This window comes from Aquila chrysaetos, chromosome 6 (genome assembly GCF_900496995.4).
Source record: "Aquila chrysaetos chrysaetos chromosome 6, bAquChr1.4, whole genome shotgun sequence".
Lineage (NCBI taxonomy): Eukaryota > Metazoa > Chordata > Aves > Accipitriformes > Accipitridae > Aquila > Aquila chrysaetos.
This window is the reverse complement of record NC_044009.1, coordinates 4331029-4347669: the sequence shown is the minus strand read 5'-3', so window position 1 is coordinate 4347669 and position 16641 is coordinate 4331029. Positions and strand designations below refer to the sequence as shown.

Below are 16641 nucleotides of genomic sequence, written 5' to 3'. Positions count from 1 at the left end.
CAGTAAATACAAGGAAGCTCTTGGCTAATGCCACTGTTGTTGGCAGTCAAGGCATGGCTATGTGGAGACAATATGTTGGAAAGAAAAGACTTTCCAGATGGGTGAACTCAGTTTGTTCATCAAACAGTGACATACCTGTTTGATTTTAGACAATAGTTGCCCAACAAGTAAATGGATGTATTCTTTTGTTGAACTTAAAGAAGAAAAGTAAAGTAAATCCACACCAAATCCACATAGTTGGTAGACATTAACAAGAATGTTCTGAGTCAGAATGAAGAGCATTTCGGAAGGTTCAGCCAAGGAGCTAAGCTTCCAGTTCTGTAGAAAAAAATATGAGCAACCTTTGCTTTGCTTGTGCGCGATCACCCACAAAGCATCCATGTGAAGTTTGAAAGTGTGGATATTGAGATAAAATGGGTGGAGCTGCTACGTATGGGCCTGATGTTCCATCAGATGCTTTTTGGGGACTTCAAATGGCAACAGGACAGACTTCTGGCTCTATGCTATAGAGTATATGGTTTCCTTTTATTTGTTGGATCTAAACCCCCCAAAAGACTGGTACTGGCAGGAAACAAAGTTGTTCTTGACATCATCTTGCTGGAAGGCACCGATGAAATTTAGTTCTAGAAGTTGCGCGTGTTCCTGAACTCCACAGAGGCTGCTGGCAGGACGTTCCCCAAGGCCCATGTGAGTGGGTGAATTAGACTTGGGATTTTCATGGAGTCATGTAGAGCAGGGTTACCTGAGTAGCTTTTGCTTCTCCCTTTCCCGTAGGGATAAGGCCAGACAAGGCCTTATCTGTGGCCTTGTTTGTGCAGATTCTGGAACGAACATACTTGTAGGGAAGAACGGATGAACAGGGAGGAGAAAATTGGTACCTATTGGTTTGCTGAAAACTATTATTTAATCAGAAATAATTATTTTATTGTTATTTCAGTAGCAGTACTTTTTGCTTTTGTATTCATTCCCAGGAAGCTTCATTTGGCTATAGGGACGGGTTAGGGAAAGGAGACCATTTATGTACTAGCAGAGATTCAGAGGAATGGTAAAGGTGAGTAGGTAGCTGATAAACTAGTTTTAGCTTTCATTTTAAAGATAGAAGAATACAATTATATTTCAAATAAGGTAGGTGAGAAAAGCTGTTAGATACCTACAAGAGAGAGAGAATGTTTATACAAGATTAATGTTCTTCATATGTATCCCCAGTGTGTTATCATGTCTAGTATATCTATGATGGGTGGGGGGGTATAATGGAACTTTTGTAGGGCAGCTGAAAGGATTCTGGATAAACCGAGCATGTGAAGGCATCTTAAGGCCTTGGTATATTGTTGAGATATACATAAGCTTGGTTACAGCTTTGGGGAAGCATTCTTGATATATTTCAGCTGCATGCAGCAATCGAAAAGAGAATCATATCCTTCTGCCTTTAGATTGTACGTTGGATCAAAACTTCAAGGGCATGTTTCTGGAATAGAAGGTTTTCTGACCTCTCCCTTCACACCCTACTGTGAAATTGAAAGGATTCAAATGTAAGTTGGCTATGTGAATGATTCCTGTAGATCATCAGTTCCCACTGTTCATTGTCTAAACTTATACCCTATCACCCATTTAAAATCGCTCATCTGAGTATTTTAATATTTCATCAGTTCAAAGCAGGCAGCTTAATGAATTGAGAAAATGAGGAGAATTTGGGATATTCAGAGAGACCTTATATCCATTAGGCACACCAGCTGCGTGTCAGCGACACATTCTTTTTATTGGCTGAGCAAAACATTTCTATTTGTCTGTTACTGAGGAACATTGGAACGCAGCATCTAGACAAGTCCAAAACTTCAGGGAACACTCTACATGTCAGCAGGACAGGCCCATTGATTTTGGTGCAAGTCAGACATGCCAGAAAACCTGTCAGGAGAAAAATCAGGACCTCCAGGCTGCCTGGTGCTGCAGGCAGAGGAATTGTTTGGCCCTTCCCTGCACTTGCACGCATGCAGCAGGAGCAGCTGCTTGGCTTAGAGCGTGAGGCTGGGTGTGACTTGGATTCTGACAAGTAACGGAGTTTGAGAAGTATTTTTTAAGGGACCAGTTTGGAGATCCAGCATGGGAGACCTAGGAACTTGGGGAAATTTGGGGTAAGCAGGGATGATTAAGTTGGTGTTAATGAGAAAATGGGGAACTGAAAGAAGGGTTTATAAATCTGCATAAGAACACACTAAGCTCCTGGGAAACGATGGAAAGGAAAACAAAGAGACGCTGAAGCTCTAGGATGAAGGAGGGATCCAATGTGAGCTGCAGGAGTCCGTGAAGCAGGGAGTCCTGGAGGTTGATTCACAAGGTCTCTATAGCGAGGAGGCAGGGGAAGAGCAGAATGGAAGCAGTTTTAGGTATTCATGAAACGCACTTGACTCACAATAAGGGAGTGTGACAAGTATGTGACACCCCACCCTCCAGTGGCATTTCTGCTTGCCATGGTTGCCTTCATTATTCTCTTAGTGAAACTTTTTTTATTAGTGGCCAGGGTGAGCTGCAGCCTGTGCTCGGGGAGGGAGTGATCAATCGCATGGGCTTGATGGATGTTCAGAGGAAAAAAGTACAGACGCTTGTAGTGGTTGTGGCAGATGAGCCGATGAAGATGGACCATTGTGGAAAATCCTTCTGAACTCTGGTGAATTTGTGTTGGGTTGCTGCCCAGCAAGTGTGTGCGTAGAAGGTAGAAGTCAAAGATGTTTTCAAGGGACTAGTCATGTGCGTACTTGGATGCATATCTGCACTAAGAAAAAATGGCAGGTGGAAAAAAAGAGTCTGTAACTAACCTTCAAGTCTGTAACTAACCTTCAGGCTTCTTGCCAGCTTGGAGTACTGGGTTCCATGTCCTTATGAGAGAAAAACAGCACAAGGTCTTCATGTTTCCTGCCTCAGAAGAGAGCCGGGGGCAGTAAGGCTGGCAGAAAGAGCAGGAGACTGCAATGAACAGCAATGCAAGCATCATAGGGGGATGGTGCTTCCCAAGAGCTGCACCTTGCCAATGACGGTCTTGCACAGTGCTTACACCATGTTTTTGTAATGCCTATACTTCGTACAACTCTGGGTGAGGTGTCTCATCTGGAAGGCTGGTGTATCCTGCTGGTGATGGAGGAGTAGTAAAGTGACTGACTGTGTTTAGGGCTTTCCCTACCTTGTTTGGATTCAGGCTTTCATTATTTCTAATGCTTTGTGCCCTTCTCCTTTTCCCAGAAGTCACTGTGCTCCTTTATCCTGCTGCACAGTAAGCTTTTTGGCTCCAAGATTACAACTGTGGTGGAAATGCAGGATTCAAGATGCATTAGGCCCGTCTGATAGTTTTTCAAACTCAGAAGCCCTATCTGCATTACTGCAGGCAGGAGGGGAAATCTGAGGCTAAAATGTCTAGCATGGGCATGCCCGTTGCTAAATGCTTTTGTGGTACCTTAAGCGGATGGGTGCATGTCAAAACCAACTATCAGAATAAGGTGCCAATAATGATAGACTGGGTTTGCGCTTCATCTCGGTGCTTTATCTCTTCCCCATCTCCAGTCCAGCATCAGTGTGGTATAGTTCCATCTTATTTTTATTTACGTGCTTGCAGGGAACCGAATGACAAAGCAGGATTACAATAAAAACATCTTTATACTTATTTCCACCTAATTTTGGAGTTGCCAGCTCTACTGATCATTTTTATGAACTGTCATGAGCATTAATGAAATTTTATGAGCATTTTGCTTGGGACATTGCAGGATGATTTTTTTTTCTTTTTCAAGATAAGTCTGCAGGGAGAATTAGGGCTGTACTGCTTATGGTTGGGGTTGGGATTTTCAGGCCTCTCAGCTCCCCTCAGTTGGTAAAACTTGTTTACCCTTCCCTCTTTCTTATTTTCCCTTCCCTCGCCTTTCCCCTTCCATTCCCTTTTTGCCTCTGTCTGATGGGTGACATCTTATTAGAAGGTGGAAATACCCAGAGGCAGAAGTGGGGTGCTGGTAAATTGTTGTCTGTCAAGGTCTATCAGGACTGATATCTAAGAAGGACAGAGAGTGACTGAGAGTTTTTTTTAATCAATGATGAAGTTTTAAAAAGCAACCTAAAGACTGAGCAATAAAAATATAACCAAGAAGGCCAAGGAATGAGAGGCAACTGTGCCCTGAGCTTTGCCTGCTGAAAATCATGCTTGCCTTCTGTCTAGATTGCAAAATTCTCACGGGGTACAGCTTCCTCCTGTGGCAGTGGAGGTAGGTGGGAGGCTTTCCATTAGCTTCAGCGGGCCCCAAGCTGGATTCCTGAATAACAGGGCCAGTTTGCACTTGGTTGAGCATGTGAAAGTGCTGTTGAACACGTTGCTGGCTACAAACGTCATTGGCCAGGTAGATGCGGGGTCTGGGTTTTTGCAGCAAGTCGAGAAGTTGGAGATGAGCTCGGGAAATAAGGAGAGGGAACCAGAAAATGCATCACAAGGTAGCTTGCCTCCCAGCAGTTTGCCACATTGCAATTCATGAAGTGGCAGGTCAGAGGAGCTGAGGCTTCCCAGCTTATGCCAGAGAGGTCCTGGAGTGTGAGAAGTGGGATGAGGAGAGGCAGTAAGGCACAGAGAGGTCTGGAGGAAGGAGGCAGCCCCTCCGCTCCTCAGAGATGCACATACATATGCTGGCTTGCATCCAGCTTCTTTGCCTGGGGCTTATCTGCCTATCTCTGATGGAAAAGTGACACAGCCTGTCAGCGGGTCATGCTGCCTATTGTTTAACAGTGAAAGAAACTCTGCTGCTCCCCCTTGCACGCCCCCCCCCCCCCCCCCCCCCCCCCCATCCACTTCTTTATTAGTCACCTGATCAGAGCCTTCAAATCCTTGACCCAAATCCTCCTGTGCCCAGCTTTAGGTCTTATCCTGCTCTGGCTATTCTGTCCACTGTCGACCTGAGAGGAAAGGTATTGGCTGTGTGCTGTGTGATTAGGGAGATGGTGGTGGATGTTTTGAGCTGTGTGCAAGGTGATAAGCAGGAGTGAGGGAGGAGGGGAAGAGCCCTTGATAGGTCTGAGCTGCGAGCTTTCCCTGATCCGCATCCCTTCCCTGTTTCTGCTGACTCAGTGACCCTAGTTTTACTGCCTGGGAGTGTCAGAGGCAGTGACCTTGCCTGTCTGCTCAAGGACCTCTGGTACTCAAAGGCCATGCCAGGGCAAACCAAGACACGCTGAGGAGAAAGTTATTTTTGCAGAATTTCTTATCCCAAGACGACTCTCAGCTCTGCCAGACTGGAAGATGGTTAATCCTGCACTGATTTGGTGCTGCGTGTGTGGCAGGGAGTCAGAGTGGTCATCGTGTGAAACGTGGTTTTTTTCCATCTGCGTAGGAAGGTTTACATACTAGTAAGGAAGAAGCGGAGAGGATTCATCACCTCTTGGGAATAAACAGATTATTTTACCCCCAGAGCACTCGAATCAGTGTGGTCGGGGTTCTGAGATGGAGGGTCTCTGCTTGCTTCCTGGTGGGCAGAGGCACAGGTCACACATTTTTTTCACTTTGAGCTGCCACTATTAACTGGGAGTACGATAGGGTGATTTTCTGACAGGTTCTGTGCAGGAGGTCAGACGAGGTAGATATAACTGTCCCTTCTGGGGCTTAAAATCAATGAATCTGTGATTAAATGGCCCGCAGAGGCTGGACAGTGCAGGTTAAGGGAAAAGTAGTGATATTGGTGGCATTTTATGTGGGAGCTGCGGTCAGGTATTTCTCTTTGGGCAGCACAATGGCCAGCAATCCCCAGGTCATGTCTGTCTGTCTAGGTCCTTTTAACGAGCCCCAGATTTACCTGCGCATAGTAGGGAGACAGAAGGTGGATTTTTTTCAAGGGCTGGGCCGGAGTGCATATTTTTCTTCGGAAATTGGTTATTAATTTTGTTTTGAGTTTTAAAAAAAGCTAACTAAAAAATATGAGAGCCTTTGAGTGGGTATTTTACACCAGTCCTGACATTACATAGTTGTGCTGTTACATAAGGTTGTTTCTCAGAGCTGTAATGATGCAACAGTATTTATAGACCAATCTGGGTTTTCCTTTTAATGGCTTCCATAAAAAGCTCATTATTCCCTTCATACAGTCACTGACTGATTTACATGCTTGTCCTGTCCCTGGGCGTATGCTCCAGTTTGGGTAGCCCTGAGCGACACACTCACACTGTCTGCTTGTTGCTAAATGACTCTGACAACAGTCTGGCTGTGACACTGGTCTGATCCTTACACCACAAACTTGTCTTTTGGGGAGATGGTGAGGAGAGGGGGGAGGAGGTCAGCAGAGAAGAAGAAAAATCCCTTGTGTTTCTGCAGGTTCTGGCAGTATTGTCATCTCCTTGGAGCCGCAAAGCCTCTGTCATTGCTGGCGTATCAACCTGGTCAGGCAAGGGACTTGGCCTGGCTAGAGTGGGTGCATATGGTATGTAGAAGAAGGTCACTGCAGAGTAAGCAGAGTCTGTGAATCTGTTACCTGAGCCAGGAGTACCATTGAAATATACTCTTGAACTGGACTTGCGTCCAGTCAGGCTGAGAATGAGGAGGGAGAAGAAACCCCACGTGTGTTCCTCAGAGTGACACAGGAGGGTTTGTGTGGAGGATGCATGGGCGCACACCTGCGCCGATTTCCACTTCCCCTGGCTTAATCGATGTCCTTGCGTCTTTTCCCCTGCAAGCCCTGACATTCCTCCTTTTGCATATTGGATTTTTTTTTTCTTTATTGTAGGGAGGGGCAGAGGGTCGGGACAGTTTTATGGCAACTGTATTGATCAGTAAAATTTAATATAATCCCTGCACTTACTGTGTGATCGTTAAGGGGATGGAGAGCCAGTGAAACATATTTAAAAAGAAATATTTTTCAGTTTTATTTCCTCCCATGCTACTTTTCTGAGTCTCTCTTCTCTTCCAAACCTGGCATCAATCTCCTACTTTGCATCCCTTCAAAGACAGTCATGCATTTTTGACCAGGTTTTCCCAGTTTGCCTTTGATTTGATCAAGTATTAGGAAGAGACTTACCCGGCCTGGTCCGGTGCTGAATTCATTCACCATTTCCTCAGTTAACTGTCTTGCAGTTTCTAGATCTATGCAATTTTGTGTCTACTGAGAATATCACTCCCTCTTTTTTATCTCAGATATATCTGGAACTCTTATTGCTGAAGTACCAGATTGCCTCTTGGTGTCTAATGCCTCCCACTCACACAGTGCCCCTGTGCATCCCCATGTTTGTGGAGAACAGCAGCACAAAGTGGTTAACTGACATGCCAGCAAAGTCTGGGCAGGAAACTGGAGCAGAAAAATGACAGCTTGAGTTTCGAACTTGTGCTAAATATCCTAACCACTGGAGCAGCCTTCTTCGGGTACTGCAGAGTGGTGCTGCGCCGCAGGTGAAATACCTCCTCTGCAGAGTGACCTGCACTTTTTTATGCCTGATACCAAGCACTGAAAGGTTACTGTATGTGATCTTGCAGCTCAGAGCAAGGGCAGAGCAAACCCTGTCTGCCAGCAGGATGGACAATCTCTAAGAGGCACAGGGGGCTCATTCTGGCTCACCCTGTGAGGAGGATGGGGCATGGCATTTGTACTGAGGTTGCTGTTACTATTGCCTCCTTATTTTGGAGAGGTCTGCAGCCAACAGGGAGGCAGCCGCTACTGAAAATTATTTAAATTTTGACCAAATTTTCTCCATCCGCTCTCCCTCCCCCTCTTTGCAATCACTCTTTGCAGTCACTTTGAGCAGCGTGTTGCGAAAATCACCAGACCCTGCGGGCGCCTGGCTGCCTCTGCTAGATGCAGAGACTCTGACACTGATTTATATTTTGGTTAATTGTCTCCATCCATTAGTCTCCTCATCCTTCTCCTTGTTAAAGATGCAGTTGCTGCTAATGTCTGTAAATGAAACACATTTAAAAGGCATTGCTCCCAGTCTGAATCCGGCTTGGGTTAACAATCACTGGAAGCTGCCACCTCCCGAGGATCTCGAGGGTGGTGTGTCTCCGTTCAGGTGCCCTCCAGGGGCTGGGCAGCCCAGGCAGTCGGCAGCACCTCTCTGCTTACCCTCACGCAAGGGGCCAAAAGCCGAAGGGGCCAAGAGACTGAGGTGTCTGCCCCATTTGTCTACTCCTCTCTGTAAGTCACTGCACGCTGAATGTGCTGGCAGGGCTGGCTCCAGAACCGGGCTGGGAAGATGGCTTTCAGCAGATGTAAGGGACTAGTTTGCTGGGGCATTTGGGATTGAGGAGAGGTGACTGGGGTGAGGGTCCAAATGCTGGTCAGCAGGAGGACCAGCGGACAAGACAGGACCAGAAGGGATCTTGGAGCAATAGCTGCTGGCTTCAAACACTGCCAGTCGGAGGCTTATGGTGCAGATGTTGCTCAAAAAAAGATTATTGTTCCCAGAAGTCAGTCATACAGGATTGCTGCGTGTCTGGTTACCACAGCCTCCCTAAAAGGGCTTGCTCCTAATTCATTTATACGTCCCCAGGGATGGCCGCAGTTAGCAAATCTGACGGTTCAGTGGCAGTCCCTGTGATAGACTTCTTCTTCCTTGAGCACAGGTTGTGGCTCATTAGCTAGACTAGATGACATTGCTCATGCAACGTGTGCCGGAGATGATAGTACTGCCGGTTTAGCTGTTGTCCTGCAGGTGCTTCTCTGTGGACTCCACAGATGAGTCAATGCATTCCTGTGGCATCTCGTCCCAAACAGACACCTTCTGTCTGGGTGATGTTTTCCCCAGTTGTTGATGTGGCTGTCTCTCCCCTTGAGTGCCTTTTCCTGTAAGCAACGCGGCTATCAAATGACCACTGGTGGACCATTATAGTGCCATTACAGAAAGTCTCATCCGAACAACCAGCTTTGGGGGAGACAGAGGACCAGTTAGTTCCATTAAACATAGACAGTGCAGCAATCAAAGCATTCGTAGAGAACATTAGCAATGTTTTTTTTTTCCTCCAGTGGTAATTTTTGCAGCCATTAGTTATTAGTATGTCTCATTGCTGCTTTGCAGAGCAGGCTCCTTATATCAGAGCATTGGGATGTGACAGGGAATTTAAGACTCAGCTCTGATGTCTATCTGAGCTGCACAGTTATCTGTGTTGTCCTGACTGTACTCCTGGAGTCCTGCACCAATGTTCATTGGGTTTGGGTATGAGGTTTTAGGATGAGAAGGACTTTTTTTGTTGTTTCCCAGACCGAGCATGGAACCTGCAGCATATGCCTCCTATGCTGTGCTCCCCTGCAGTTTTCTTTTGTTGCCAGTGTAACAGGTCAAGTGTACAGTGTTTTCAGAAATACCCTGCAAGGTCAGGTGGGCATTTTGTTAGAGAGCAGCTTTCATTTCATATTACATCCAGGTAAAGGAGCCATTTGGACATGGCCTTTAAAGCGTTGTGGTTGCTGCTTGCAGCATGCATGGCCTGAGTTGTGGCGCACTAGTGAGCTGCTCGGTTGCCTGTGGCTTAGGCACAACCCTTATCACAGCTTTCCTGCATTCCTGGTAAATGGATCTGTTGCTCCTGTGCCCTCTCTTCATTAGGATTTGAAAATTGCCCAAGCCATAATAATATCCAGCCACTTCTCCAACTGTTGCTTTTGGCAGCAAGACAGAGCCTAGTGGCAGAATGGGAATTCTGTTGGATGGAAAGCAGCTTGCAAAAGCCTAGGACATTCTTTTCGGTGGATAAACGGGCAAGGAAAAGGCAGGATAGATATATGGCATGTTTGGTAGGATGGTTACTTCTCCTATGCTACGTGGAGCACAGTAATAAACAGGCACTTACACATCACCACTGCCAGCTTTACTCCTTGTTAAAGTGTGTTCCTTTTGAGGCCAGGTTCATTACAAGGTCTGTGCCACTTGCAGCTGTTCTCAAAGCTACAGAGTTGGCCTTGAGGGACGTCTACAGTGCTGTTAGGTAGCTGCTACCTTTCCTTTATTTCTTAGGAGGAGGAACATCTTTGTGAAGATGGGATCTCACTTCTTTGTCAGCAGTCATCACACGCTTCTTTGCCACACAAGATTCTCATCTTTTTTTAACATTTTATTCCTCTCCACAGCTGCTAAGTATGATGTCGCAAAAACGGGACGATGGATTCAAATGAATCCATCAACAGCAACGAGCAACAGCACATCAGCTGTAATTGAAAGCAACAACAGGAATTTATCTTTACTAGACATGTTTAGATTCGCTGTTCAGATAGAGGACAGGGCGAATTTTAGCGTTCTGGTTGGAGGTTAAATGTGTATTGGATTTAAAGTTCAGACTCAAAACTCTTGTAGTGCTGTAAGTTCTCTCGTAAAACTTTGCCCGCCAAAATAGCAGAAATACCAAAAAACCACATCTTGTGATCGGAGCTTCGATCATCCTGAGCCAGGTATCAGAAGAAAGGTCTTATGAGACTGTCAGTTAACATTGAGTCACTTCCCAGTCTGAAAGCAAATCTGGATGTGGCCAAGCGGCCACGTGCCCTCTGGAATCCCTGACAGTAAGTACTCAGCTTTCTACCCTTCGTTTTACTGCAAGAGCAAAACTTGCTGCTATGAGATGGAAGTGCCCAGACAGTCATGCCTCAGAACATGTTCCCCTGCTGCTTGGAAACATACCTGTATTACTGCGGGTCCCCAAACCATTAATTACCAAACCCCATGCAAACTGGATGTTGCCATGGCAACCTGCAGCCCTACAGAAGGCTATTTGTCTCCTCCTTGACCTTTCAGGAGATCTGTATCTTGCTCAAGCCCCCTTCTCTAATCCGGTTTTTAAAATATAATATTATGCTACTGAAAGGGATCAGACCTTTAATCTGATTGTGTGTGCATGTGTCAGTGCATGTATGGGGGAGCGCCTGCATTAACAGGCACCCAGCAGCGGCTCGGAGACAAGACAAAGGAAAAGCAGAGTGTGACTCTGCCCTGCTGGGGCTGCAAGTGAGCACCTGGGTGGAATTATTGGCTTCAGCACGCAGATGGGGGAATCCTCTACGTGGGAAGGACCATCCCCTTAGTGTGGGCTCCTTCCCACCGAGGTCAGGCAAGAACTGTGCTTTTGCTGATGAGGAATTTTGCAGAAGGAATGCCGTCACAGCCATTTCAGTTTCCCTTCCAGTGAGCCTACATCCCTGCCTTCAGCTGCATTAGTCGCTGTGCCAGACCAAGCAGCCGAGTTTTAGGCATTACTACATGTATGTTGGTATCCCCAAAGTGCGCGTTTGGGATCTTGACCTGAGGTCCTGCAAGCTGGATATTCTTTTCCCAGTTGTATTCCCTCCGAGGGAGGGATCTTTAATCCTGCATCGGCTCTGCCTGCTGGAGCCCTGAGCCCGTGAATTTGTTGCCTGTTCTGTATATGACAGGATTACTGCAAGCGAGTTAGGTGGTGTGTAAACCCGGAGGAACAAATAGCCTCTTCCCCAAAAGACTTGCTGTCTTTTGAAAACACTGTCCTGTATTGTGAAGAAGTTGAACACACAGAGTATACCCTGTAACCTGGGCTGAGAGAGGGGGTCTTGTTTCTGCGCTGTGCCACTTGTTCAGGCTGCCCTTTGCACTGCTCAGCTCCGTGCATCGAGAGCCGGCCGCCCAGCCGTGCCTGCGAGGTGGGCTTTGGTAGGTGCTGGGCTGGGCCTTTTTTTACAGAACGTGGGCACAAAAGTCCGGAGCCGACAGGGGCGAAGAATGAGGGATGAGACTGAGGAATGGGGGACCAGTTAGTCAAAGGGAATTGAAACACAGGGCGGAGGGCCAGCATTGCCGCCTGGCAGTGCCGGGACTGCCCAGCCCAGGTGTGGGCACTAACCCAGCCCAGGTGTGGGCACTAAACCAGCACAGATGTAGGCACTAAACCAGCACAGGTGCTCCCCGTTCCACAGAGCTGCCGCCATTTGCTGGGCAACTGGGCCGCTCTGCTGAGGGGAGAACGCTGTGCAGCGCGCCATTTGCCTTCAGAAGGAGGTAAGTGGTTTGTTGAGTTTTTTCGGGTAGCTCTTTTCTGTGGAGAAATGTGCTAGGATTTTTATGGCAAATGGATGACGCAGGGTTGAGGTAGGTGTTTGCCTGCTTTGTGTTGTAGGGCTGGTGTTCCCCTTAGGGCTGGGGGCTAGGGGAGGGCCTGGGCAGGACTGAGTTGTGAAGGAGTTTGGCTAGGCTGGAGTTGTAACTCGTGTTTTGCAACTCCTCGGTATATGGACCAAGCAGATCTCTCAAAGCCTGTGGTATTCTGCTGTCTTTTGTGCTCCTGCTGGGCCACCCAGCAGAAGAAAATGTGATTTCAGGGTTGGGAGTGCAGTTGCAGTGCTGCAGTCCTAAGTAGTGAGTGTGCAAAAGCAGGTAATTTCTGAAAACGGCTGGTAGCTGGGCAGAGCCCTTCTTCCTGGCTGAAGCACTGAGTAGACTGGTGGAGTACCTGAGGAACTGAGACTCGCTTAAAAGTTAGACTTTCACTACCTTTATTAAAATGGCATCGGGATGAAAGCAGTTAGTGGGACTTTGCTCTGTGGAGGTTCAGGAGGGTCTCTTGTAAAAATTAGGTTTGTTTAGCACCTCATGCGGTCACGGGTAAGGTGAATTTGGCAGAGTTGTCAGCTGCAGAACTAAAACTGGTGTTTTATTCTGTTGATCCAACATGGTCGTAGAAAGTCCTCTGTGGTCTAAGCAGAGCCTTACGCAAGTATATCCCTTACTAGAGGGTCCGCATAATTACAGGAGTCTGCAGCTGTGTGGAGCTGTGTTTGCTGGCACCAGCTTGGCCTACAGTATTTAAAAAAAAATGCTTAATGTCTTCACCTATGCAGAAAGATATCTCAGTTTTTCGTAAGAAGCTCTGGTTACCATTCACTCTCTTTTCTCGTACTAACACCGAGCCCTAGCTGTAAGCTACCTCCCGTTGTGCCAGGCGTAGAACAAGGCAGAACAGAAAGGCAGTCTCTGCTTCAAACCTCCCATGCTCTAAGACAAAAGGAACAACTCTTGGGGACAGTTTGATGTGTTAAAAGCTGTCTCAGCCTGTTTGCCTTATCTCTCTAGTCTTTCTTCCCTTTCCTCCCAGTGTCACCTCTGTGTTCGGTTTGCCTTCTGCAAAGGTATTCTAGCAAAGTCATGTTTTCCTGGGATCCTGCCTAATTGTGTGAGTAGACTGAGTTGAATTCAAAGCCTGTAGAGTGTACCTGTCAGTCCTGTGGTATCTGCTCATGTGTGGAGTTATGACTTGCTAACGCACCATTGCATACCATGATGATTTTAATTTTAAGGCCATGGAAAAATCTCCTAAAAACACAAGATTGTTGGGGAAGAAAAAAAAAAAAATCCCTTCTAGTGTGGTAATGTTTCCTTTCATGTCGATCTCCTGGTTTTAGTTTTCAGTGGCTATATCGCAGTGTTCTGCACTCTGTGTTTTGGAGAATCAAGTCATGTTAAGGAGTTGCTGTGCTCTTCTCCAGAAGGAGAGGCAGTTGCATTTTGGTGGTGGATAAAACAATTCCTTCTCGTAGCTCTCTTAACGTGTTTACATATCAGAGGTGCTTTGGGCTCGATTGGGATGCAAGACACTCTGCAAATGCAAAGATGTAATTATCCCATTTTTCTCTTCCTACTCCCTGCCTTTCTCCCTCTGCACTTCTGGCTCATCTCCTCCGCCCTTTCCTGAGCATTGTGCTGATGGCAGCGTTTATCTGCATTTGTCCTCTGTCCCTGACATCCAGTTATTGATTGGCATGATTAAAAAGAACTGATAATCACTTCACATTAATCCCATAAATGACTTAAGACACCAAAATATTTGCATAATGCATCTTAAAGGTGGCAGCTAAAAGAGGATAAGACCCAAAACTGCTTGGCACAGGAGAAATGGGCTTCCCACTCACCTGTGGGCTTACTTAAGTAATTAGCCTTCTGCTTGCATAAGGAGGAATCTGAACTGGTTTAGCGGAGGAAGATGCAATGGGTGCTCAAAGGCTTTGAGATCCGAGCATCCTATCTCATTGCTGAGATTGGGGATGGGGGGAGCGTGCGGGGGGAGCAGCAGGGAACTCGACAGCGGCTGCTGAAATGAGAGTCTGTTTTTGTCTGCTACATCTTGCGAAAATCTGGAGCCAGACACCCGCTGAAAGTACCTCTGTCTAAAGACTTTCTGTCATAAACTTATCTGATTAGCAGAGAGCTAGACGACAGATTAGCCCCTGCTTCTGCACTAGGGATGGGCTCTCTGGAGCATTTGAGCAGATCTGCTCCTGTTGCTAGTGCTGATAGCCTGTAGGTGGGGGTGCAGCAGGTGGGGAGGACGTAAGGGGGGATAAGAGGGGGATATTTAAAGGAAGATCCTTGCTAGGTAATTCCGCAGATAATGCACCCTCCGTGTTGTCCTGCTGGTCCCAGGTGAGGACACTCTCCTCTGCACCAGTGAGTTGGTGGTCATGTGCTGTGTGTCACAGCAGCACAGAGTGGGTGCACTTGTCATGTGAGTAGAGGTTGGGAGGGAGCTGTGGATGTGGGAGGGAGGGCAATATTTCTAAGATGTATAATTTTTTGTAAGTGTCTCTGGTTCTTCTGGCTGTCATCTTCCATTTAGAAAGAGGGGAGGAAGAAAAATAGCCACATTTAGCCTGGGGCAAGCACCTTGTGCTAGAAGGATGAGGGATTTAACATATACTGCAAACAAACAAAAGGGAGACATTCCAGCATTTCCATTTAGTATCATGTATACTTTTTAGCTTGTTCTTCCTCTTCAGTGTTTGTATATCATTTATTCAGAAATATTTTGTAAGTGGATAGCGCTTTGCAAGCAAAAGCACTTGCCAGCTGAACTGCAGTATCTGCTACAGTGAACGTCTTTTTGCGTTCTCCCTCTCCGTAGAAGGCGGGGAGAAAAAAAGACTAAACTAGCCTATTTAGCAGCAATCCGGTGCAGGGATAACAGGCAAAATAATGCTGAACTGCTCTAATGCATTCTCTTTTCCCAGAAGGAAGAGAGCATTGTTTCAGGATCTGCTAGAGTGAAGAGTTGAAAATTAGTTTTGTAAATAAATCTGTGCCCTCAGCTCTGAGTAATGCCAATGTCCGGATTTGTGGTGGGTTTCTCTCTAAAAAGAAAAACTATTATTCAAGTAAATAAAGTAGTCTTGTGTTCCAACAATGATGGGATGGAAAAACTTACTTTTTTTAAGAATAGAAGGGTGGCAACTGATAGAAAACTATCAGTTATTTCAGTTCAAGTTTCCTATTAATTCTGGAATAGATCTGCCAATTCCTACACTTTCAGTTTTTCCATCTGAGATGTAAGTTCTGGCCCACGCAAGTTATATCTGGCAAAACTGAAATCGGGAGCGCTGGCAGCTGCAGAGTCCTTTATGGGAAATGAGAGTGCTGTTTGGGAAGTGCTTTGCACTTAGTCTCCACTCCCCCAAACTAGAGGAGGTTACCTAGGAACCTGATGGGTAGGAGGGGGAGAACCTTTCTTGAAATACAGCTATGTCAGGGGCAAACAAAAGAATCTTGCGTGCGCACACACACACACACTCATACACACAAAAATCAATTATGTGGTGGCAAATAGGATTTCCTTAACTTGGTGCTTTTCTGCTCTGTTGCAGCCGTGATAACGACCTTTCCACTATCATCTCCAACCTGCATCAGAGCCGTCAGCTCGTTATGCCAGAGACCCAGAGCCGCTGTGAATTCAAGAGAAACAGCATTGACGTTGGCTTAGGAGCAGCAGGTAAGCAGCTGCAGCAGGTCCTGCTGGTTTGGGTTTGTTGACTTCCCTCCTCTCTCTTTCACTCCCTCATTTGTTCCTTTTTTTCAGCAGCTGTTCTTTCTGTGGCTGTTTGTGTTACACTTTGGAGTGAGCTATATGAAAGCTTTTAATATTCTGGCTAAAGATTAACATGGAAAAGATTTCATGGAGATGTTAAAGTCCTTTTGAGATCTCAGCCCTGTGTTATTCTCAAATCTAGCAGTCTGTGTTAAACTACTGGCAAAGGAGCTTGCGCTAGCAAAGAAGTGAAATGTCCCCAGGGTTACTGTCAAGTGAAGCAGAAAGGCCTTGCAGAGAGCATGGTTTGATTTGTAATTTCATTAATCAGAGGTTCCCCGTGCTGCCTCTGCGCCTGCCAACTCCTTTGTGAGCATGATTGTTTGGTTTTGTAGTACAATCTGGGTTTTGGGGGGAAGTTCACCTGGTTTCAACTTAACATGGTGAAACCAGAAATGCTCCTCTTGGATCCCGCACCATGCCTCTCTGGATGTCAGTAAGGGAGCTATGGGCAAGGATGCTTTGGTGGTAGATATGCATCAGTCAGCAAGCGAGGCACTGGTAATAACCTAGAGATCTGCTTGTTGTTTGCAGAATCTACAATTTACTTCTGATTATAAATAAAGGTTGAGGAAAAACTGGGAGCTATGCTAGTTTTTATACTGAGTGATCCCTGTCCTTCCAAATCAGAATTGGATCTCTCTGTGTATGTTAATGTAGGCCTTTCCTGAAAATCTGTATGTTTGTGGCTTTGTTCATATTTTCTTGTAAGTCATTCTGTTGACTACGTAACTTAACCCCGGATCTGAAGGGAACATCACATCTAATACACTTTGGGAATGTCTTTGGAGAATATTCAGTAACGTGACAGGGACCTGGTCTGCCTTTTGCAT

At 46.3% G+C, this 16641-nt stretch overlaps 1 protein-coding gene across 8 annotated transcripts in view; it reads left to right on the top strand.

The window, feature by feature from the left end:
* The window catches only part of SAMD11 (sterile alpha motif domain containing 11), a 124739-nt gene that overhangs the window by 53318 nt on the left and 54780 nt on the right, over nt 1-16641 (top strand). For 5 of the 8 annotated variants that reach the window (XM_030018579.2, XM_030018580.2, XM_030018585.2 and 2 more), the window contains exons 5-6: nt 1431-1529; nt 15588-15712. In XM_030018579.2, the coding sequence (XP_029874439.2) occupies nt 1431-1529; nt 15588-15712 (224 nt within the window). The remainder of the gene's footprint in view (nt 1-1430; nt 1530-15587; nt 15713-16641) is intronic. The other 3 variants (XM_041124635.1, XM_030018581.2, XM_030018578.2) reach the window with 1 other exon arrangement.